This window comes from Geotrypetes seraphini, chromosome 19, assembly GCF_902459505.1.
Source record: "Geotrypetes seraphini chromosome 19, aGeoSer1.1, whole genome shotgun sequence".
Lineage (NCBI taxonomy): Eukaryota > Metazoa > Chordata > Amphibia > Gymnophiona > Dermophiidae > Geotrypetes > Geotrypetes seraphini.
This window is the reverse complement of record NC_047102.1, coordinates 31,682,845-31,707,263: the sequence shown is the minus strand read 5'-3', so window position 1 is coordinate 31,707,263 and position 24,419 is coordinate 31,682,845. Positions and strand designations below refer to the sequence as shown.

The 24,419-nt window shown below is 43.8% G+C and overlaps 1 protein-coding gene across 2 annotated transcripts in view; it reads right to left on the bottom strand.

The window, feature by feature from the left end:
* Positions 1-24,419, bottom strand: part of PNPLA2 (patatin like phospholipase domain containing 2) — a 53,242-nt gene that overhangs the window by 10,021 nt on the left and 18,802 nt on the right. For both annotated transcript variants that reach the window (XM_033928188.1, XM_033928189.1), the window contains exons 2-6: positions 12,562-12,794; positions 8,893-8,958; positions 4,340-4,549; positions 3,219-3,279; positions 1,649-1,795 (exon numbers count right to left, since the gene is read on the bottom strand). In XM_033928188.1, the coding sequence (XP_033784079.1) occupies positions 1,649-1,795; positions 3,219-3,279; positions 4,340-4,549; positions 8,893-8,958; positions 12,562-12,794 (717 nt within the window). The remainder of the gene's footprint in view (positions 1-1,648; positions 1,796-3,218; positions 3,280-4,339; positions 4,550-8,892; positions 8,959-12,561; positions 12,795-24,419) is intronic.

The window sequence follows — 24,419 nt, the reverse complement described above, 5'->3', positions numbered from 1 at the left end:
GACTTGGGTAGCATAATATGATCTTCTGGGACAGCCAGAGGCTATTAGGGGACAGTGTCCTTGAATGGTCAGAAACGTTGCCACAGGGATGCTAAGGTTAAGGACCCACAGCAAAGAAAAGGGTACAGGGATATCAAAGCAGAGCAGACGTACTAGCATTTGTTAGATGCTTCCTTCTCCCATGACTGTATCTGGCAGAAGGAGGAGCAAAACAGCAGACCATGAAAGAACTGCTATAATTTTTCTATTCCTTCTCTCTCCAGGACTAATTCAACTTTCCTCATTAAGCCCTGGGAGCTCTGCACAGTTACTAAAGTTATTAGCAGATACAAAGTAATTGAAAGGCAACTGCTGCTAGCTGTTTGGTTGTCTGGCTTTTGGAATCCAATGTACTTTTCAATAGCTCTAGGGCTGCTGCTCTTGAGAAGAGACAACTAGAGGAAAGGACAGAAAGAAGTACTGAAGAAATTTCAAAGAGGTGAGGAGAGCAGGAAGCTGAGGTGGTGAGGAGAAAGTGGGAAGAGAGAACATAGAGAAAGTAAAGAGGCAAAAAGTAGAAAAGAAACACCGTGAACGGAAAATAAAAGAGAGAAGAGGGAGATATCAAAAGAAGACAGCAAATCCAAATTTTAACAAGGGCTCCAGGGTGATCCAGGACACGTAACAGTTCCAGACAAGGATATTCTTAAAAAGAAACTTACTGAGTAGATAAGTTCATGAGACTGAGTCAGCAAGTCTCACCTTATTAGACCTTTCTGATGGTGGCTAAAGGTGAGCTGCATTTGACAAAGTCTCTCGTGAGAGATGCTTTAGGAAATTAAACTTATGAGATGAGGCAGGACCCTCTTTTTAGGATGGAAACTGTGAAAAGCAGGACATGGAGAGCAGGCTCAAAATGGTCAGCTTTCCAAAGGATCTGAACTGGGATCTTCTGAAGGATCTGGGAAAGAAGATGAGAACTGCCAAGCCCAACAGTGGTCAATCCATGTGAAATCTGCCAATGGCATCAAATTATTTCAAGGTTTCAAAATAGGATTTGCAGAGGTTCTTGTGACATTAGAAGTCTGAGAATCTAAATGACAGACTCAATCAATTTAGACAAGATGCACACAGGGAAAAACATTGAGTTCCAAGTTTAGAAAAAGATTTTGCTGTCATGGATAATATGTTGAAAGTTTCAACCCAGTGTGCTACAGCTTCTAAACTCTCCCCCCCCCCAAAAAAAAAAAAAGATAGAATGTCAGGGAGTTTTTGAGACGGGATGGAAAACAAAACTGAGAATATCATTTTGTCTCTGTATAGACCCCTGGTGTGTCTACATCTCGAGTATAGTGTACAGGTCTGATCAACCCATCTCAAAAAGGATATAGTGTAACTAGGAAAGATTCAGAGCAGAGTAGCAAAAGGGATGAAGAGGATGGAACTGCCTCCCTTATGAAAAAAAGACAACATGGGTTAAGATTCTTTCACTTTGGGAGACGGGAGGGAGAGAGAACTAAGAACTCAGCTGGAAGGAAACTAGAGAGGACTGGTCTGGGTATGAATTTGAAAGTGGAAAGGATAAAGCTCTGCTATTGTAGTGAAACATGAGCCCTGACCTCTGTGTAACTTGATGTCCTGCTTTCCCCTGGCACTTGGGGTCACATACCTTGGCTTAGTCTCTGTGGTAAATGTTCAAATATATGTTCCTCTTCCTCCTGGTCCTCATCCTTCACTGCTTCCCCATCTTCCTGAGCAGGTTCCTCAGGGGCTGAGAGTGCAAGAGTCTGCATAGGCTTGGGGCGATGAAGGAGGTCTACATGAGGGAGAAGAGTGAGCAGGAGAAGAAGACACATTAATTTACTTCTAAGGATGCAAGGCTCATTGCTGGCCTAGCCACTCTCTCAGGATAGGGAAAGCAAGGATGCAGCCATAAGCACGCCTGGGTGGGCTCTGGTCCCATAGCTTTGGAGATAGGCCCACCTAGTCAGCGGCAGCAGCACGGACCAATGAGAGAACTAGATGTTAGGTCAACATCTGCAATGCCTAGTGCACATCCATGTTAACTTTAGTCCTCACAAAAACTCAGTTCTGGCTTTGCTATTGAGAGAAAGTCACGTCTTTTCCATTTTGACAGAGTAGAAACTGAATCTCCTGTTTACATTCATCCAACCAGAGGGGTCAGTGACTATGACAGCAGAGGGAGGGAATGCCAAATAGATTTCTGGACAGCAGAAGCTGCTAAGTATTGCACTGTTTCTAAAGAGTCCATCTCTGAACCGTCCAAAGTCTTCACAGCAAGTCTAAATGAGACATGTTACAGAATCACTGCCACACTGCCAAGTGTCTCCCTGCTCTGTCTGAATAGCCTCTAGTCTAAGAACATTGTCAGGTACCAAAGTCCTTTCAGACCATGCTGTCTCCTGGAGAAATCACATGCCAAAAAATGACACATTTTCAACATAATGTAGCCTATTTACCACATGTATTTCCAGGGCTACACCAGTGGAAAATCTCATGGCCCTTTGTGAGGAAAGAATCAGCGCTGGCATTTCCTTCCTCCTGATGTTCCATGTGCAAAGGATGTGGGTGAAATGCCTCCCAGAGGTGCTAACCAGCTGGCAAATATTGAAAGAGATCTCTGCAGGGAAGTGTCCCTGGGCCTGAAAGTTACACGGGACTAACAACAGCGGCAGTACTACAGCATGGCCAAAAGATGGCAGCATAAACATGTGTGATGGTATATTGTTGCTTTTAAAAAGGGCAGGAAGAGAAGAGAAAACAGCTTTGGTTCTGATGGTAATTAGAACCAATTGTACAGTCTAAGAAAGTGAAGGAAACAGGGCCACTGCAAGAGGTACGCCGGGGGTGTCGGTGCTCTTTGTCAGAAGGTGCCATGAAGCAAGTTCTGATCCTGAGGAGAACCATCTGCAAAAATAAAATTTAGCCGCACACAGATCCCTCTGACAATATGACCACACTGTGGCAACCGCCTCAGAGTTTCCTTAGCCCTTATCCTGCCCTGACTATAACTGTATTGTCAACCGCTCTGCTGTATTTTTGCAACACAATTTGTGGCACTTAAGTACAGTACATGAAAAGAAATAAAGTTCCTCTGTATCCCTGTTACCCCCTGGGCTCTGCTCCTCTCCACTCACTATAGTAGAGGACTTCCCCTGTAACCCCTTAGGCTCTGCTCTCCTCTAGAATTGTAAGGGATGGACCCCCCCCCTCCTTACCATTTCTCTTCAGAAAATGCAGCGCGTCCCAGTATCCCTGCTTACACATCTCTCTCAGCACCTGCAAGCACAGTGAGAAAGGGGTCAGCCTAGAACTTCACAATGCCCAATGCTGCTCCCTGAGGGAGATATATGCTCCCCCCCAAAAAAAAAAGGTCTTCCCTGCCCTGTTCTGAGGACATACACACCGCAGGCACTTTATGAAGTCAACAGCAATTAATGTTGAGGCCACAGCAGAGAATCAGAAAATGGCAAAAATCATTTCCGTTTTTAAGAAAAAGTTGAAGAAGATTCCAAAGAACTATAGTCAAGCCAGCTTAAACGTCAACAGCTGGAAACATATAGGGATGAACAATCATTTGTTAGCACTCGTCAATCAGGCAAGAGAAACAATCAATGTGGATGTATGAAGCACAGGGTCCATCATGCCCAGAGCACACAGGAGGTGGGGGTGCCAAAACTTCACCCCATCCATTAACTCCCTAGCATCTCCAACTGCTCTCCCTACAAATCCCTCACAAGCACACCTGCCAACCTTCTTGTAGGCCCCACCAGGCAAATGCCCTGGTCGTCTAACGTAGGGTGGGCAGTTGCAGTCCTCATTCCTTGCTGACTGTGCTAGTTCTGGATTCAAAATGGGGGCGGCAACCTCTAGCGGTAGCCTTGTGAGACTACCGCTAGAGGTCGTGGCCATAATTTTGAATCTAGAACCAGCCTGGGCAGTAATGAATGGGGATTGCTACTGCCCACCCTCCGCTACTACCAGGGCATCGTCATGGGGTGGAGGTGCCAACTGGGAGGTAGGGATCCTTGGGAGGGGTGTTTGGTGTGTGCGCTTGGGTGGGATTTTATAGGAGGGGGAGGGTGGATGGATACTCTGGAGTGAGGGATGGGGGTGAGGGCAATGGACAAGTTACACATGGCATATTTTTCGCTTGCTATGGCCCTGCAGCATAATGAGAGTCAAAATGCCTTGATGCAAGAAAAGTCACAGCCTACCAGAACTGTCTACTTCAACCAGGCTGGCCACATTCAGGTGTCTCCTCTCTCAGCACATTACAAACTAGGAGCCCCTTCTCTCTCAATTTCTTGGTAGGGGAGGATGGGATGCAGGCCATTACCTGGGGCTCTGGTGGGAAGAGAGCTTTTGAGAGTCTATAGAGATTGCTCAGGTTGAACTGGATGCTGGTATTGGTGATCCTGAGCTCATGCAGGTTGGTGCAGATGTCCCGTGGACATATATCACTCTCCCCCGAGAATGGCGACACGGTAATTGTGTTCTTCTGATCGTACCGAGGCAAGTTATCTGAAATACCTCCATCAACATACCTCTGGAAGGAAAAAAGGAAGATGACAGATCAACTGCACCCACTTTTCATCAACAGAGGTGGCAAAAAGCTCTGGAAAGGGAAGATTTCCACTTATTTATAGAATAGATGCAGTCCTGTTCTCTGGAGAAAATTATAGACTCCACTTGTCCTGCTTATACTATACAGAGGATGAATTAAGATTCTTATTACATGAACTAGTGAGATAAGTGCGTGCTAAGTCCAAATCCAAAAACATCCAAATCTAATACCAAGCTTTCTGACCCCCAGGGCAACTGAAGGCTGACTGATTTCTGCTCCACTGATAACAATCGAAGCAGAGAGATCAGAGGTGCCTGGCAGGTCACGGGAGTGTTGCAATAGGGAAGGGTCTACCTCCTCCTCTCTGTTCCTTTGTCCTCTGCTCTGCCCTGCCATAACCTTTTTCTGCAGGGACAGCTCTGGACTGGTGCAGTTGACAATAAAGACCAATCACAATTTATGAAGAAAAAGATAGTATTTACTTACCCTAGTAAGCTCTTTTCCAGTAGATAGGTGAGACATTCTAGACAATACTCGCATGTAGAGAATGACACAGGGACAAATTTGTCCCCATCCCTGCAGGAACTCAATTTCCCCACGCGTTTTGTCGCTGTCCCTGTCCCATTCCTGTAAGTTCTGCCTAACCCGCACACATATGATTTTAGAATGTTTGAGGCTTGTGCAGACGAGTACAGAGCTTGCAGGAATGGGGCAGGGAAAGGACAGGAAAATGAATTCCTGAAGGGACGGGGAAAAATTTGTCCCCGTGTCATTGTCTACTCGCATGCTCTGCAGAAGGAATCCACTCCGAATTTTTCACTCTGCCTTTGTAGTACTTCACTGATCAGTTTAGCGCCCTCTAACAGCTAAACAAAGTGTTCTGCTGAAAGGAATGAAACAGTACCATTAACCACCAACACCGGCTCCAAAGGAGCACAGCACTAAACTAAAGGAACATATATACAAATTCTTTCCAGCCCTCAAGGGCTGAGTGGTCTCCAAGAAGCAGCATGGCGAAGCATAAACCGACAAACTAAACAGGCACAGAAAGGACAAGGCAGGGAGCCTAGAATGTTTCACCTCGTTACTGGAAAAGAGCTTAGCAAGGTAAGTACATAGGCCCCGATTCACTAAAGTCAGTGATCGTCGCTCAACCTGTTTTCAGAGATTTAGCAACGATCGCTGCTAACCGACCCGATTCACAAAACAGCCCACTTTGTGTTTTCCCCCTCAATCGCCTATTTTCTGATCCAGCCATGCAAATTAGTAAAACCCCATGCAAAATAGCCAACCAACTGAATCACTTTCATTGCTTGGCTATTGTCTATCGGGTTTTACGATCCTAAAAACCTGGCTGCTGTAGACCTGTCGGTAACTGTGTCACCGATAGGTCTGCCGGGCTGGGTTTTTTTTCATGGCACTGATATTTTGCAGTGGAAATAACATTAATAATAGCATTAAAAGTGACTGATAGATTTAAAAGCACCTTGAAGTCTTTTCTATATAACGACGCTTTTCAAAATTAAATGTTTCTTTTTAAAGAAGCATCAACCATAGGAGACTCCAGACATTCCCCCTAGTAACCAATTTCTTTTTCCCATATTTGTTTCTTTCCTATAATTATTGTAGTTCTACCCTTGATCCTTCTGTATTAGGTTAGTCAGTATTTGATTTGGTTTGGTTTATGTTCTTAAACTTGTTTATAAAATGTGCATTGCTTAGAAGTATTATAAGCGATATTAAATTTTAAAGAAAGCTGAACAACTGAGAAGTAGATGATTCAGATATTATCTAGAGCCAGAAGCACCTCTATAATGAAAGGGAATGGGCAGCCCATAAGAGGTGCTCTGATATAAACAGTCCTCATTCAAATGTCTTGATGTGTAATAAGCATTGCTTCTTCTAATGACTCTCAGAAACACCACCATTGTCTTAGGCTTTAAGTGCTACAATTGTAAAAGCATAGCCCTCTCCAAATGTGTTATTTAATATAAATAAATAAATAGTTCAGCTTAAGCTTATACATGTGTTATATAATAATATAAATAAATAAATAAATAATTAGGACAAAATTTAAAGCTAAAATCAACAAGTTAGATGAAGGTTCTTTCCTTAGCTGCTTTGAGTCAGCATGCAACCACTTCCCTGCAACCTTGCATAAGAGAGGAAATTATCACAACCCTAATTATTTACACAGTGTTTTTAAAGCAGGGTTTCCTAATCAAGTCATGGAAGCTCACCTAACTGGTCTGGGGAGCCTGACTGCCACAGTTGACACTTGAGAGATAAAATTTGCAAAGACTGGAGCCGAGTCTGTGCAACTCCAGTTTATGCATACTTAAAACTGGATCAGTCCCTCAAGGGCTGGGATGGAAGCCGTTGCTGTCAAATGTGTCAAGGAGGTCAAAGCAGGAAAGAAGCAGTGATATCTCGTGACAGAAATATTTAGTGTAGCAACAGGGGGCAGCTAGGTATGGGTGGGGCAAGTCAAAGCAATATTTCCACGTATCAAGCCCACCATATCACACCCTGCTCCTATTGACTTTTTTTTTAAATAATGGCATTTTATCAAATAAAATAACTAAGTTGAAAGATGGTATGAATTATAGCCCTGTTCTCTAATTCAAGAGGCCACATAGTTGGGGCAGTCTCCATCACAGGCTATACACTTAGTCCAGCAATTTTCCACTTTTTTCATTCCATATTTTTCCAATGGATTGAAAAAAGTAGAAAAGCACTGGACTAATGGTATAGCCTGTGATGGAGACTGCCCCAACTTTGTTGGTCCAGTTGAGAACTTTTCAGTGGCCCCTCATATAAGAGAAAAAGGCCTTTTATACATAAAGAACACCCCCTCTCCCTCCAAGCTATTTCAGCTACCAGGTAAAAATTCATACCATCGTTCAACAAATTCTGTGTGGGAGTAAAGCCTGGTTTCTCTACAGGATTAGTCAGAATCTCAATATAAACTCTGCACCTCCAGTTCTTATCAGACTGGAGCAATCCCTCCTATAATTGCCATACAAAAAATATTCAGATGCACTGGAACCAGCTCTTGAATGCTGAGCAAGATCTTTGACTTCATGTAAAACAGTGTTTCTCAACTCAGGAGAATCCTCTTGCCAGTCAGGTTTTCAGGACATCTACAATGAATATGCATGAAAGAAATTTGCATATAAGAGAGAGGCAGCGTAGGCAAATCAAGTTTATGCATATTCATTGTGGATATGCTGAAAACCTGACTGGCCAGGGGCTACTCCAGGATCACATTGAGAAGCACTGATCTAGAGTACTTGCCACGCCACCCCACTGCAACACGTGTGACAGGAAGGGCTCCAGTTTTCGGCATACCAGCAGGTAAGACAAATCCGGCTCTCATGGAAAGGTAACTGATTATTAGATTATTAGAGGTTAGAGGATGCAAACTAAAAAAAACACCATGAGCATCTTCTCTCACATCAGGCTGCTCTATGGGGTAAAGACCTAGAACAACTCCTATTGCCACTTATGAGGTATTCAGGAAACGCCTCAAAACTCACCTATTCCTGAAATACCTAGACAGCTGACCCATTTCCCTCCTTCCCCTCTCTTGCCCTTTCTCCCCATTGTTCCCACATCCCTTAAGTTAACTCAACTTGTACATCAACTCAACTTGTACTCCACTAATCTTCTGTAAACCGCATAGAACTTAACGGTATTGCGGTATATAAACTGTTATTATTATTATTACCATGGATTGCAAATATCAGCCGAGGGATGCCATGCCCTGGCATTGACTGCTGTTGGGGACAGGGGACAGAGCCTGGCAGGGAGAACTTGGTTCAGAATGGGTTTTTTTTTTGTTTTCCTCCTCTAAATCTAGGGTGCGTCTTATGGAGCAAAAAATACAGTAATCAGGGACTTGTTAGCTGATAGTAGCTACTAATGAATGATACCAAAGCATCATTCAACAAAGAAACACCAAGGCAGATGGAGATGATCCCCTGAATTAGCCCAAACCATCCGAATGTACAGTCAGTGCGGTAGCAAGGGAGGTTGGCACCCGGTACGGTCCCGTGCACCCACCACTTGAGCACCCCCGCCCCCCCCAGTGCGAACAGCATATTCCACACTGGCCTCAAGCTCCCTTCTAACATGTCTTGGTCCTGCAACCAGGAAATGATGTCAGAAGGGAGCTGATGCCAGTGTACTTTTAAAGGGGTACACCAAGGGCAGAGAGGAGAGGCACCGGTGGTGCAAATTGCCCCATTACTATGCCACCATATACAGTAGTAGAACTATCAAAGGTTGCAAAGTTGATGCATCAGCAAGAAACAAGCACTTACCACTCCCTGTAGGGATGGGGGAATCAGGCCACAATACACTGGGATGAAGGTACTGCACACACAGGCCTACAACAGACAGAAAACAAGAGTCAAGATGGAGTGAGGGTGCAGGAGTAGTTGGAATAACCCTTCCTAGATCCTGGGGGCGCTCGAGCTCCCTTTTCCAAGAGACTGTCATCTTCTCACCCAGAGCCAGTGTTAGACATTTTAGGGCCCAGGGGAAAAGTTTGGATCTTTTGGGAATCCCTCATCTTCCACATTTCTTTCAGTAATGCATTCCATAATGGAGCACTAAATAAAATGGCATGATTCCTTGTGTCCAAAACGTAAATTGAGGGATCTGGCAGCTTCAGTGGACTGCCCAAGACTACAAACACATAGTACACACGCACACATCAAATTCATCTTTCCAGAAAGAAGCATTTAGAAATCAGGGTTAAGACCTTAAACTTACATCTTAACAGCACTGGTAAAGAGTGTAAACACTCCAAAGTATCACTTGATCACACAACCTACTAAATATGACTGTGCATATAACTGATACATCTGTTTCTTTTGGGACCCTGTCAGCAAAGCATTAGCATAAACCAGTCTTCCCAAAATGGCTGGAACTAAGACTTCTGATATACTGTATGAATGCAGGTTAGCAATGACAGTTGAAAAAACTTTTAATTTAACAATCTGGTTACTTAATTTCAGATATCAACTACAATACACTTATAAATTATGCATAAATTAATCTAAACTAAACCAGTAATATGGCACAAATTAACACACAACAGATTGAACCACTGTAAAACCTAAATACATCATAAATTAAAGACAATATCTCAAATCAAATATATACCCATCATCCTTGAAAACATCAAAGTAATTGCACACAGGGATTTTTGAAAATACGATACTCAGCCAGTGGCAGGTAGCACTTTTGTTGTCTGCTGCGGACGTTAAACCAGGATATTCAATGCTGAGCTGTTTCCAGTAAGTGGCATTGAATATCCAGAGTTTAACCACTCGAGTTATCCAGTTTGGCCGATATTATGATTTTTGTTCCTGTAATTTATTAATTGCTTGTGCCTTAAAAAAAAAAAAAAAGTATAGAAAAGGTCTGTTTCCATAAGACTTTGGTTTTGTGACCAGGATAATCAAATTTTCCAATTTACCTATTTAAAACAAAAACTGAATTTTCATCTTTTCATTCTTATAAAGTCATCAAAAGCCACATACGAATCAAAATTAATGTGCATTTATACTGAAGTTATGCAAAGATAACTACAGAAGATTTTAAAAAGCGTGTAGTTTGAGATTTGCGATTATACTGGAGCGCTGGTCTAGGTCCTGGCAACTCAGCTTTAATGCCAAAAAATGAAAAGTCATGCACCTGGGCAGCCAAAATCCATGCAAGACTTACACTCTTAATGGCGAGATCCTAACAAGAACTGAAGCAGAACGAGACTTAGGGGTGATTGTCAGTGGGAACATGAAGACTGCCAATCAAGTGGAGCAAGCTTCATCCAAGGCAAGGCAAATCATAGGTTGCATATGCAGGAGTTTCATCAGCCGTAAGCCTGAAGTCATCATGTCATTGTATAGATCCATGGTGAGGCCCCACCTGGAATACTGTGTGCAATTCTGGAGGCCGCATTACCGCAAGGATGTGCTGAGAATGGAGTCAGTCCAGAGAATGGCCACCCGGATGGTCTCGGGACTCAAGGATCTCCCGTATGAGGAACGGCTGGATAAATTGCAGCTGTACTCACTCAAGGAACGCAGAGAGAGGGGTGACATGATCGAGACATTCAAGTATCTCACGGGCCGCATCGAGGTGGAAGAAGATATCTTCTTTTTCAAGGGTCCCGCGGCAACAAGGAGGCATCCGTGGAAAATCAGGGTCGGGAAACTGCACGGGGACACCAGGAAATTCTTTTTCACTGAAAGGGTGGTTGATCGCTGGAATAAGTCTTCCACTTCAGGTTATTGAGGCCAGCAGCGTGCCTGATTTTAAGGCCAAATGGGATAGACATGTGGGATCTATTCACAGAGAAAGGTAGGGGAGGGTCATTGGGGTGGGCAGACTAGATGGGCCGTGGCCCTTATCTGCCATCTATTTCTATGTTTCTATATTGGAAGTCACTTTCACGAATCAACCCCCAGATAGTCTACTATCAAGTTCTCATTATATTGTCCTTGGTAGCAGCATTCAATGTCCAGTATATCCTGGTGGAAGCACTCGCCTTACTCCTCTGGAGTATGCTCCCATGTTCGCCTTGAATGTCTCAAGATAAGCATCAAGGACATGGACTTTGAGCTCAGACATCCTATAGCCCATTTTACGGTAATTCTTCACCAGATTCTCAACCATCTCCACATAGTTTTCAGCCTTATGATTGCACAGGAAGCCCCAAACTACTGCAACAAAAATCTGTTCCAAGCCGTTTTCTCCTTCCTAGCTAGCTTCTTCGGAAATTCCTTGCACTCCAGATCTTCATTATCTGTGATCTGAGAAAGACGCTAACTTTGACCTTTGCCTCAGACAGATTAGGGAAGATGTCTTGAAGGTACTTTAAGGCTTCCGGCTTCTTATCATTAGACCCAATTTGATGTACAATGGTGGCATCTTCTGGGGGGCCACCAATGGTTCCCATTTGACATTGTTTCTCCCCATAGAGAACTTGGTCCACTGTGGCCAGTCTCACCTTTGGTAGTCTGCATTTGCATTTGTGTTCCTTCTGTCCCAGAGGCAGAGAGAGCAGGGAAACTTAGTAAAACCGCCTTGGAGACTGTTTAGGAATGTCACCATTTTGAAGCTTCCAATGACCTCCCAGCCATATCCATCATACTTCAAGGCACCTAGCAAGGTCTTGATGCTGTTGTAATCCTCTTTGAAGTGCACTGAGTGAGCTAGAAGAAGAGACAGGTGCTTGTTCCCATTATGGAGCAGTACGACTGATGCTCCTGGATGAGCTGTCAATGAAGAGATGCCAATCTTTTGGGTTGGAGGCAATTCCAATTGCTTCAGACATACTGGTCACACTATGGCAGAAGCAGAGTCCAGGAGTAGAAGTTGGAAAAAGCTTGGCAACACTTCCTCTGATCTGCGACTTGGACACTTTCATCCAAACAAGTTCCACTGCTTGAGCCCAGATGTCAAAAAGGGCCCCTAAGTTTACTCAGCTTGGAATGTTATGCAAAAAAGGTACATTTCAAAATATTAGTGTCCTGGTCACAAAAGCAACGTTTGAGGGGAATGATAGCCATTTGCTATACTTTTGTGGCAATTAATACAGAACACTTATTACCCAAGAACAAAAATAAAAATTTTGATACGTAATGTCAATGCTGTTAATTTTTTAGTTGTCTATGCAGTCTTAGGGCTGTGGAGGGCATGGGGGTGTTCAGTCATGTACTGTATATAGCCTATAACTGCACATCCCACAAGGCACCCACAGATACAGAGCATGTGGCCCAAGGATGACTGCTGCAGTGACTAGGCTCAGTATGCTGAGGTGGGATATAAAACAGAGAAAAAGACACTGGGTAGTTGTGAATGTCATCTTGACTGGACGTCAGATCAAAAATGTCATAAAACAAAAAGTAAATATGCAGATGATTCATTAGTGATGCAGATCCCTATCTCCTTCCCTGAACCCCCTGTCGATCAGTCGTCACCTGAATGAGCTCCTCTTTGGTGGTGAACTGGGACAGCAGCACATTTTCACCATCTGAGACACGGGTCAACGAGATGCCCAGCCGCCCTGTAGCCAGCTCATGTGAACCGTCGGGCAATGTCTTGGCGAGGCAGTTGCGGATGATCTTTACCAGGTTGAATGATGGGTGAAGGGGCCCCAGGAATCGTTTGCGGGCTTGCTTTGATACCTCTATGATGTTAGCGCCAGCATCACCTGCAACAACGGAAGAGGCCAGACAGTAACGTTAGTCATTAATCAGATTCATCTCTGCAGAAGGCTGGGCAAATCTCAAATTAAATGCGACTCTAATATTATATTTAGATACCGTATGCTTCCTATAAATGCCTGAATCTGTTTAAGCTTTCCTGTAATATGCACCATGCACTAAACACCAATTCACTGGAGCAGATAACCCATCTGTTCACCTCAACCAGGATAAACCACCACCCACTAGCCGATTATCCCTTCATCCAAGGGAATGAAATACAGGCACAAGAGCCTGGAACACCCTTTCCAACATCCATACGAACTGACTGAAAACGTACCTATAGGATCAATTCCTTTCAGCTCAGTGACTCTGCCCTCTTCCCATGACAATATAACCATCCTCCACAATGTGATTTAACTACATTCCCTGCTGCAACAATGTAACCTTCCTCTACAATGAGATAAGAAATATTCAGGCTATAAAGCAGGAAACATCACAACCCAGAGAGATTGGTACCAGGTCAAAGTAGCCAGGCCCAGGCCTGGTCACACACTTTTACCCAGAATTCCCTTCCCCAATTCGGTTGGGTACTTGGTCTTGGGGTAGATCTTAATGATTTGCTCTATTTGATGGTGTAATGTTTGCATGATTTGTTTTTAGCTTTGTATTTTGTATATTTTGTGTTTTGTATTCAAAAAATATAATTTGATGTTTTGTTTTTATTTAGTTTTCAATTTAATACAAAAGCACAATGCTTAGAGAAAAAAAAAATATATACAACCAAAATAATTGGTATTTGAAATTAGAGAATAAAGTTACTGTACTTGTTTCTTGCTTATAGTCCTCAAAATCTAGGCGGGAAACGAGAAAGAAAACTCTTCCAGGATAAGATCATTTTCAAAGAAATAGAGCAGTCAACTTCAACTTATTAAATTAGACTAGAATTACACTAGATCTTCCTATAGTGTAAATGAAATCCTCTTTTCATCCAAGAAAAAGAGGAAGCTGACTGAGCTCATAGAAAACATGCCTATTTTCTTGATACACTTGATACAAAAGAAAATATTTGAAAGGCAATCTTAACTGAAAAATGGCACCCAAATAACCTTATCCTGGTACGTTAGAAATTCTTGCTTGGGTCCATCTAGAAACATCAGGAAAAATATAAATTTTTTTTCACCAAGATAAGAGACCTGCTTCACCTTAATATCAAGTCCATATCCTGATGAAAAACAAGACACAATTTGCGTTGCTCGACCCATTGGTTCCATGTTTGATTCCAATAATACCGATAACTCTTGTTGTGTATTTTCATTCATTTCCTTTAGTGTCTTTTTCAGGTAGTAAATTTTCTGAAGCAGAGGTACATTCAAGTTTCAAGTTTATTTACAAATTATACCGCCTAATCAGTGTACATTAACTAATAAAAACAATCAAGTTAAACGTATTGGGGGGAATAATTAACCAAACACACAAACTTGTACAAAAGGAAGAGGGGTCGAACTACAATATTATAGGAAAGAACTTCTGAAAAACTTTTTAAAAACTTTTAAAGTGGAAGTCAAAAACTTTAAAGATTTCTCTTGCAGTTTTAGGAACAGGAAAATTCAAAACTCTTAAATTCAGATATCTATTTTGGTTTTCAAGATTTTCTTTGACCTAAGGGCCACTGCGGGAGCAGACTGTTGGGCACGAAGGACCACTGGTCTGACCCAGCAGCAGCAATTCTTATGTTCACTAAAAAGTTGATTGCTTTTAGAGATCCAAAAGAGTGACTGGTCAAGACTAATCACTTACCTGTTTAACCCCTTTTTTTCCTTTTTTAATGGGCACTGATGCTTTGCATGTTATACATGCACAATATCTGCCTTATTAGAAAAAAGAAAAGAATGCCCCCCCCCCCCAATGACTGCCCTCCCAGATTAACCGGCACCATGAACCGACCCCCTCTCCAGCAGTGAAAACAGAAGGAAGCCCACTCCCTCCTGCCAATGGAGGTCCCATGAACTATCCCCCCCCCCCAAAAAAAAAAAAAGGCAAGAGGGATGCCCATTCCCTCCTGCTAACAGATGCTCCCCCCAATACCTTTGTCCGTTGGGAGGAGGGAAGCATGGTCCCTCCTCCTTCAAGGCCCACCAGTCCTAAATAGTGGGCCTTCCCTCTTCGTTGCATGTGATAAACAGGGAGGGGGCCAAGGCCTTGATTAGCTCAGACGCCTAAGGCCCCTCCCAATCTATACTTTTAGCAGTTTGGATTCAAACTTAGTTTAGACTGGCCTTTTTAGTGAGAACTACGTTTTGTTCTCAGTTTGTACCCATCTCAAAGAGGCCTTGCTTCTTAAGCCAAACAGTGGCATTCACAGGGAAGCCTGGAGGAGCCAAAGTATAAAATCATCATAGTGAGAGGAGACAGGAGGGTGTGTGCTTTCTTCAGACAGCTATCTGAAATAAAAGCTGCTGGTGCTTGAGAAGGGTGGCAGTAAAAATAAACATGTCTACATGTTCTCATCTGCTAGTAATTCTCCTTAATGGAGAGGGTGGTGGATGCCTGGAATATACTCCTGAGAGAGGTGGTGATGAAAACAGTGATGGAGTTCAAAAAGCATGGGATGAACACAGAGGATCTAGAATCAGAAAATAGTAAATATTGAAGAGCTAAGGCCAGTTGGGCAGACTTACACGGTCTGTGTCTGTATATGGCTGTTTGGTGGAGGATGGGCTAGGGAGGGTTTCAATGGCTGGGAGGGTATAGATGGACTGGAATGAGCTTTAACAGCGACTTCAGTAGTTGGAACCTAAGAACAGTACCAGGCAGAGCTTTGGATTCTTGCCCAGAAATAGCTAAGAAGAAGAAGAAAAAAAACAACAACAAATTTTTAGATTGAATCAGGTTGGGTAGACTAGATGGACCATTCAGGTTTATCTGCCGTCATCGCCTGTGTTAAGGAAACTGAGAAACTAACTTTCTCCAATTCATTGACTAATGTTGCTAGATGACAGAACAGCCATTTTCGGATCAAGTAAGACTATATATAATAGGATAACTATTAAACCTTAAATATCAACTTACGAATTTAGTCTGCAATGCCAATTCATCGTGTGATAGCATAAATACAAACTGCCTTTGTGAAAAGATTCACCCAAGGTGGTGTACAGCAAGTTGTGTTGTCAGTTCTTTTTGTGATGATATCAACCGTAGAGAACAAATCCTGACTGCATGCTATCTAGCTCATGCATACTCATTGTGGATGTCCTGAAAACCAGATCCTCCTTTAATAGTTTGAGAAACCAAGACTTCTCACTACAGGGTAACATGAACTTGATTCTGTGCTGGAAGAGGGTGAGTCAGCATGCCCACAGAGTGGAAGCCAGGGGTAACACTCAGGCCTAGAGAGACTAGTGATGCCATCGAGCTGGAATGGTCTGTGCGGGCCAGGAATGCTTGGTATGGGTGAAGAAAGAGCCCGAGGATGTTTACATGAAAACATATCACTCCCAGACTTCAACAAACCTACTAACAAATGAAGATTTGCTAAATAGAGTCAGAGGCTAGCTGGAATATGAAAGGTGAATAAAGAAGATGGCAGCCCTTTAATTTTTGGCGTCAGTGATTTAGCTTAAAGGATCAACAGACATGGTGCAGATAAGACCTTTTAAATTGGACTAACTTCAATTATTTGTGACCAGCTGCTGAAAACCATGCTCTTCACAAAACAAAAAAATTAGGGGAGGGCCAAGAGTTCAGCAATTTTATTATTCAGATTTGACACAGATCTGTGTTTTGGCATAGAGACGTCTTTGTCAGGAGTCAACCAATCCAACCAGACACTTTATAAGATGTCCGTCTCCTTGACAATGCAAATAGCAGCCCCGTACAATAATATTCCTTGTGGCTTTGCTTTTTGAAGCTTGCAATTCCGATGTAGCACACATTGTACTCAGTTGGTATGTGCATTGCCAAGGAGACGGACATCTTATAAAGTATCTGCAGGAGATTGTGTACACTGATATCCATACCCATCTGGTCCGATTGGTTGACTTTTTTGCTTCATAGGGATTTTCTTCTTTTCATTTTTGTCCTAACCATGCCCTCTTCATCAGAAGGATGCTAGGGTGCATAGGATGAGGTATGGCCAGCAGGAAATAGGAGGTTATTGCAGGTTTCTGGGTCTCAAGGCATCTTTGTCATGTAAAAACCAACGCTTCAGCCACCATGCTGTAGCTTTCTTCAGGGTATGCCCTCAAGTCTGCAGTGTGACTTTGGAAATAGTGTGTTCACTGACCTGATTGGGAACAGGGTAGTCCACCAATTTTGAATTTTGTTGTGAAAGTCCATTGAATGGAAAAAATCTCTGGTAGGTTTAAAGTACAGAAACGATGGGGAACCCGCAAGGTTGGAGGCAGCTTGAGCCAAGTGGCTCATTTTCTTTTCCTGCCCTCCTGCAGTGTATAGCACTCCCAGCACACCACACATAGCTGACCTGGAAACCTTCCCTGTCAGAGATGACGTCAGAGGGAAGGCTTCACGTCAGCCATGTGCAGCGTTCAGGGTCCTCTGCCCTGCGAAGAAGTGCAGCTCAGATGTCGGGAGAGGTACAATCTTGCGGTAGGGGGGCAGAAAAGGAGGGAGCGAGCGGGCACGCATTACAACATGGGAGGCAAACGCGGGACACAGAAGGGAAGGAGGGAGTGCATTTTTGGACACAGAAGGCAAAAACTTGGGAGAGAGGACAGAGAGAGGGAAAGAGATGCTGAGGTGGTGGAGGGAACAGAAAGGGAAAATTGGTCGTGTCAGAGAGAGGGAAAGAGATGGTGTACATGGTGAATAGAAGAAAGAAGAGAATTTTGGTCATAGGGAGGAAGTGAGGTACAGTTAAGGAAGAGAAAGGTACAGTTAAGGAAGAGAAAGTTGTGGTGGAAAGGGAACAGTGTGACAGATTGAAAGGGATGCAAGAGGGAGGAATGTTGGACATAGTAGTGAAGGGAATGGAGGGAGAGATGTGGCATGGTGCTGGAGAGGGGTGACAGGAGAAATGTTGGGCATGGGGCTGGAGGGCAGGGGAAAAATATGAGAAAGGGATAAATGCTGGACCATGGTAGGAGGAATCAGTGGACAACAACAAAAAAATTTGCAGAAGACTGGAAAGGGGAAAAAAAAACGGGGACCAACTTGATGGAAAATTAAGTCTCCAGACAAAGGTAAAAAACGCAATTTATTGACTAAAATACATTAGCTTCAGGAAATGTATAGAGCAGATGTCTTTGTATTGTGTTCAAAAGAAAAGGAAATGCATTTCTGGTTTTATTTCTCCAGTGCTAAAGTACTTGCTGGCCCTTGCTGTGGCTGGTGGGGGATCCCCAAGCACTGCCAGCAGAGGACCTCCTCTAGAGACAGCCAGAACTCCCCTCCACCAAGCGCAGCAGTCGCTGGCAGCATCCATGAGCCACTGAGGTGCCGGCTTGGCAAAAGGGACCCCCGGACACCTGCAGAGGAAGTCCTCCTCAGCTGACATAGCTTGGGGTCCTCATCAGCTGAGTATTTATATTTTATATTTATATTAGAGGCTCTGGTAGAAACCTGTTTACAAAGTATGTATTCTTCCCAATTAATATTTCCAAATTAATAAAGTGTCTTTGCTTATTTGTAAATGGGTCTCTACCAGAGCCTTTAATTCAGTAGCATAATTAAATGTAACAACTACATCTGAAGTTTATAGGGATGGGCGGGGATAGGTTTGATGTCTATTCCGTGCAACTCTGTTCTCTCAGAGTTTTCACAGCTGGTATCGCACTTGTTGCAATTGGTGGGCTGCCCTGTTCCCAATCAAGTCAGTGAACCCACTATTTACAAAAGTCACGCTGCAGACTTCAGAGCATACCCTGAAGAAACCCACAGCATGGTGGCTGAAGCATCGGTTTCTACCTGACAAAGTCGCAGCGAGACCCAGAAACCTGCAACAAGCACAATGCCAGCTGCGGAAACCCTGAGAGAACAGGAAATAGGAGGTATTGATGCTCCTGAATAAGACCTTGGCGAGACCTCATTTAGAATATTGTGTACAATTCTGGAAATCTTCAAACTGATATAAAATGGATCCAGAGGAAGGCTACTAAAATGGTGCGTGGTCTTCATCATAAAGGCGTATGGGAACAGACTTAAGATCTCTATCTGTATACTTTGGAGGAAAGGAGGAAGAAGGGAGATAGGATAGAGATGTTTAAATACCTATGTGATATAAATGCACATGAGTCAAGTCTTTCATTTAAAAGGAAGCTCTGGAATGAGAGGGCATAGGATGAAGTTAAGAGGTGATAGGCTCTGGAGTAATTTAAGGAAATATAGTGGAACCTTGGTTTACGAGCATAATTTGTTCCAGAAGCATGCTCGTAAACCAAGTTACTCATATATCAAAGCGAGTTTCCCCATAGGAAGTAAGGGAAACTTGCTTGATATGTTCCCACCCACCGAGGCCAGCGGCGCTGCTCCCCCCCCCCCCCCCCCGCGAACTAGCATCGCTCCCCCCCGCTCGTGACACCCCCCCTCCCATGAACTGGAACTGCCCGTCCGAATAGCATTCAGTCTTACCCAATCTGGACGTGCTGGTGCCTATGAAAGAAGTTCCTACCTCTTACTTGGGCCTTGAGCATCTGCACATGCTTGAGGCCTTCTGGTTCTCGCTCTCTCTGAGATTCTCGGAGATTTCCACCTTGCCAAGGTTCCACTATATTTCCTTAAATTACTCCAGAACTATCACCTCTTAACTTCATCCTATGTCTTCTCATCTGCTCCTTGCTTCCACAGCATATCTTAGTCATCTTGTTTATATACTACTGAAAGAAACGGACTAGTCAACATGCTACTAGATAGAGAATGACAGTGACAAAGTTAGTCACCATTCCTGTGGATAACTACAGGAAACCATCTCATGTCATTCATTAGTGTTACCTCAAGTAGAAAATGACATGGGGACAAATTTTTCCCATTGAGTTTTGTCGCTGTCCCATTCCTGTAAGCTCTGTCTTAACTGCACAAACCTTGAACACTTGATTTTAAAAAATGTTTGAAGCTTGTACAGATGCGGACAGAGCCTGCAGGAATGGGACAGGGACAGGAAAAGAACTCGGGGGGGGGGGGGGGGATGGGAAAATGAGTTCCCGCAGGGACAAGGAAAAATTTGTCCCCATGTCATTCTCTGATTATGATCATAACCTCAGTCCTTCATTCTTCAATGCAAGGCTTGAAGGTCAGTGATTGTGACTATTTATACTCAAGTCTTCTCTTTCTCCTTAAAGAAAGACATGGAGATGGTTTCCCACGGGGTTATCCCTGAGGATGGGAATGATGATGAATTTTGTCACCGTGTCATTCTCTATTTCTAGCCCTGACCTGGACCGACGGTGATCTGGTCTCCTGGGAAATAAGAGTCATGGGCCCCTAACCACCTATCAAAAATGATTAAACTAGATGGAGGATGGGATCCCTACTGTTGTCAGCATCAGGCACTTCCCTATCATCCCAGCAGCTGAGGGAAATTTCTGAAACCTTAGTTGGGCATCACGCTGAGGCTACCCATGCACCCTGCCAACGAAGACAGAAGATGGGAATCACACCCAGGTGGCCTATGCAGAACAGAGCATGGGTAGGCTGTTGGTTTCCACAGCTTTTTTTTTTTTTCTCTGTTTGATGTTCTTCCTGAAGAGTTTTCCAGGGGAGTTTGCTTCTTGTAAACTCTGTGAAAACCTTATTTGGTGATGCCGTAAAAACATTTTTTCAAGGCACAAAATGTTATCAAACAGCTTGTTCAAAAGCTTTAACAGGCAAGTGGTCATTTTCCCTCCTCTGACGATGCAGGATATACCGATTCATTGGTCAGTGTGACTGGCACCTTCACAACACAGATCAGTTGTCAATAATAATCTGCAGAGTTTGGCATCTTAACCATTTGCAAGACTGGGCACTCTCCACAGGCAAGTGATGATAGAAATATGATGGCAGATAAAGGTCAAATGGCCCATCCTGTCTGCTCCTCTCCCAAAGAGATCCCACGTGCCTGTCCCATGCTTTCTTGAATTCACTGTTTTTGTCTTTACCACTGCTATTTTTGCATTAAAAAGTTGGTAAGGAATCTAAGCAAAATTAAGCAGACAAGGTTTTGTCGGAAGATAATGGATAAGATCCCCTTTGATCTACGATAGAATCTTTTAACAACTCTTATATCTTAAGTTATTTTTAATGGAGAATATGCAACATTTTAATTACTAACAAACAATCTTTGCATAAGCAGAGAGCACAAGTTCCATGGAAGCCCCACAGAGTTCTGGGCAATTGCCTGGTACTGGAAGGTCTCCAGGTCTGCACAAAGGGCAGAAGCCTAATCCAGGGACATTCCTGCTCCGAGACATCAGAATCTCTCAGCGCTCTTTGAGACAGCAAAAACATTCCTATTCGCCAAGAGGGTACCAGCAGGAATATTTCTGCTCTCCGACATGCACAGGAGAGATTTTCCAGTATTTCTGAACACTCTCTGAGATAGCAGAGACATTCCTATTCTCTGAAACACATAGCAAAGACATAATGGCACCTCTTAACACACTCTCTCTCTCTCTCTCTCTCTCTGAGACAGCAGAAACATTCTTATTTTCTGAAATGCACAATAATGATATAACAGCACCCCTTAACACTCTCAGACTGCAGAGACTTTGCTGTGTGTTTCAGAGAATAGGAATGTTTCTGCTGTCTCAGAGAGAGTTAAGAGGTGCCATTATGTCTTTGCTATGCATTTCAGAGAATAGGAATGATATAATGGCACCTCTTAACTCTCTCTCTGAGACAGCAGAAACATGCCTATTCTCCAAGATGCACAATAATGATGTAACAGCACCCCTAAACACTATCTTAGCCAACAGAGGGACCAGCTCAACCTATTGACCAGGTGAGGCTCTGGCCCATGGTACAAGTGATAAAGGGTATCTCAGTCCAGTTCACCTTCAAAATTTAAGGGATAGATGCTGGACTGGACTTTTGCCACCTTTTTTGTCAGTGCCCCGAACCAGTCCAGCAAGAGAGGGGGATATAATGGATCACTGATGGGGGGAGGGGAAGGAGAGCGATACCAGATTGTGGGATTGGGGGAAGAGATGACTCCTTGACTGGTAATGATTCACCTAAGGAATTTATTGCGTGTGAAGTAGCTTCAGAGGGGGGCAGGATAGAGACCGGTAGAGCCTACAGCAAAGTAGGCAAGAGGGAAAGCCCCGCAGCTTCCGTCTTCATTGCCAGCCGGTTTAGCGAGACCAGGACCAAAAGTAGGCCTTGATGACAATCACTATGCGCTGCCGACTCCTCAGTCCCCCCTCCTTCCAGTGGCTGACAAACAGCAAGGACAACCTCTGCCAGGAGGAATCAGTTGCCTGCCTCACATGTTGTCCCCAAAATCTTGGTTTATATTAGAGTATATACCATAAACCAAGATTTTTGGGCCAAAAGAAGAGGCCCAAAAATGAGGGCCTCAGTTTATATTCGAGTCCTCCCTCCCACCGCCCCCCTGATGTCCATATTTCTATACTCTCCCTCCCAGTGGTGTTCCTCTTCTACCCACTGTCAATAGCACCCTCTCCACAAACTCACAGAGTTCCCCTGCCGTCAGCGATCCACCCCCCTCCCTCCCACCAAATCAGCAAAGCTCTCTTCCCCCCCCCCCCCCCCCCCCCCCGACCCACTGGAAGGCCCTACCCCCAGGGCCTACTGTATTTCTGTGGTGGTCTAGTGCAGTGGTTCCCAACCCTGTCCTGGAGGAACACCAGGCCAATTGGGTTTTCAGGCTAGCCCTAATGAATATGCATGAAGCAAATTTGCATGCCTATCACTTCCATCATATGCAAATCTCTCTCATGCATATTCATTAGGGCTAGCCTGAAAACCCGATTGGCCTGGTGTTCCTCCAGGACAGGGTTGGGAATCACTGGTCTAGTGGATCATTGGGGCAGGAGTGATTCACATTTGCCCCTCCAGTACTCCCAGCTGTGAAAATGGTCTTGTGCAGCTATTTCACTGCTGAGAGAGCTGGCAGGGCACAGGGATCCCCACTAGCTAAGTAGTTATAGTTTGAGTTGGGGGATGTTAGAGGGACAGGGAGAAAGACAGCAGGGGAGGAAATACAATTTTGTGCCTATTCCAAATTGGTGGTCTGGCTAGAATATTGTTTCTGACAACCCTATTCTAATGCATTATGAGACCTATAGCATTGATTTTCAGTGGCTACAAATACCAAACATTCAACATCAGAATTGGCCAAAAAGTTCCCCTTCTGGCACCGGGCGACTTGACAGCTCTTTCATAGCTCAGTATTACAAAGGACAGAATCCGACTCCTGTTTTTAAGACAGCATTTCTGATCTCTGGAATTCAAATATTTGTCTTTCTGCGTCTCTAGCAGAGGCTCAGACTCGACCCAGTCCTTGGAACACATCCAGCCGGTCAGGTTTTCAGGATACCCATAGTGAATGTGCATGCAAATTTTTCTCATACATATCCAAAAAAACTGCCTGAGAATGCCCTAAAGCAGGTATCTCAAAGTCCCTCCTTGAGGGCTGCAATTCAGTTGGGTTTTCAGGATTTCCCCAATGAATATGCATTGAAAGCAGTGCATGCACATAGATCTCATGCATATTCATTGGGGAAATCTGAAAACCCGACTGGATTGCAGCCCTCAAGGAGGGACTTTGAGACCCCTGCCCTAAAGGCCAAGTTAAAAAACCCTGGTCTATTATTAAGATTCCTACCTGATCTCACTTCTGCTGATCCAGTCCTAGGTTTACGTCACTCCTAGGACCACTTCTCTTAACACTATATTGTATATCCCTGCATGTAATGGAGTTAAACAAGGACTAGATCAGCAAGACAACAAATCAGGTTAGTTTGGAGGTCTTCTACTGAATCTAGGGTTGAGACTTCAACTGAATAGGCTGAACCAGTCCTGGTTTTATTTCACCAAGGACCTCTGACTTTTTTCATCGATTTTACTACTGTAAGAACATAACATAAGAACATAGAATAGCTTACTGGGTCATTCCAAAGATCCATCAAGCCCAGTAGCCTGTTCTCACAGTGGCCAATGCAGGTCATCATTACCTGGCCAAAACCCAAGGAGTAGCAACATTCCATGCTACCGATCCAGGGCAAGCAGTGGCTTCCCCCATGTCTTTCTGAATAACAGACTATGGACTTTTCCTCCAGGAACTTGTCTAAACCTTTCTTAAAACCAGCTACGCTATCTGCTCTTACCATATCCTCTGACAATGCGTTCCAGAGCTTAACTATTCTCTAAGTGAAAAAAATTTCTTCCTATTGGTTTTGAAATGATTTCCCTGTAACTTCATCGAGTGTCCCCTAGTCTTTGTAATTTTTGACGGAGTAGGGGGGGGGGGGAAAAAAAGACGATCCACTTCTACTCCACTCAGGATTTTGTAGACTTCAAATCATATCTTCTCTGTAAGAAAACCAGAACTACATATTCTTAACAATCTACCGTATATACTCGAATATAGGATGAGATTTTTGGGCCAAAAAATGGTCCAAAATGGGGGTATTGTCCTATATTCGGGTCAACAACCCAACCCCCTCCCAGGAGAT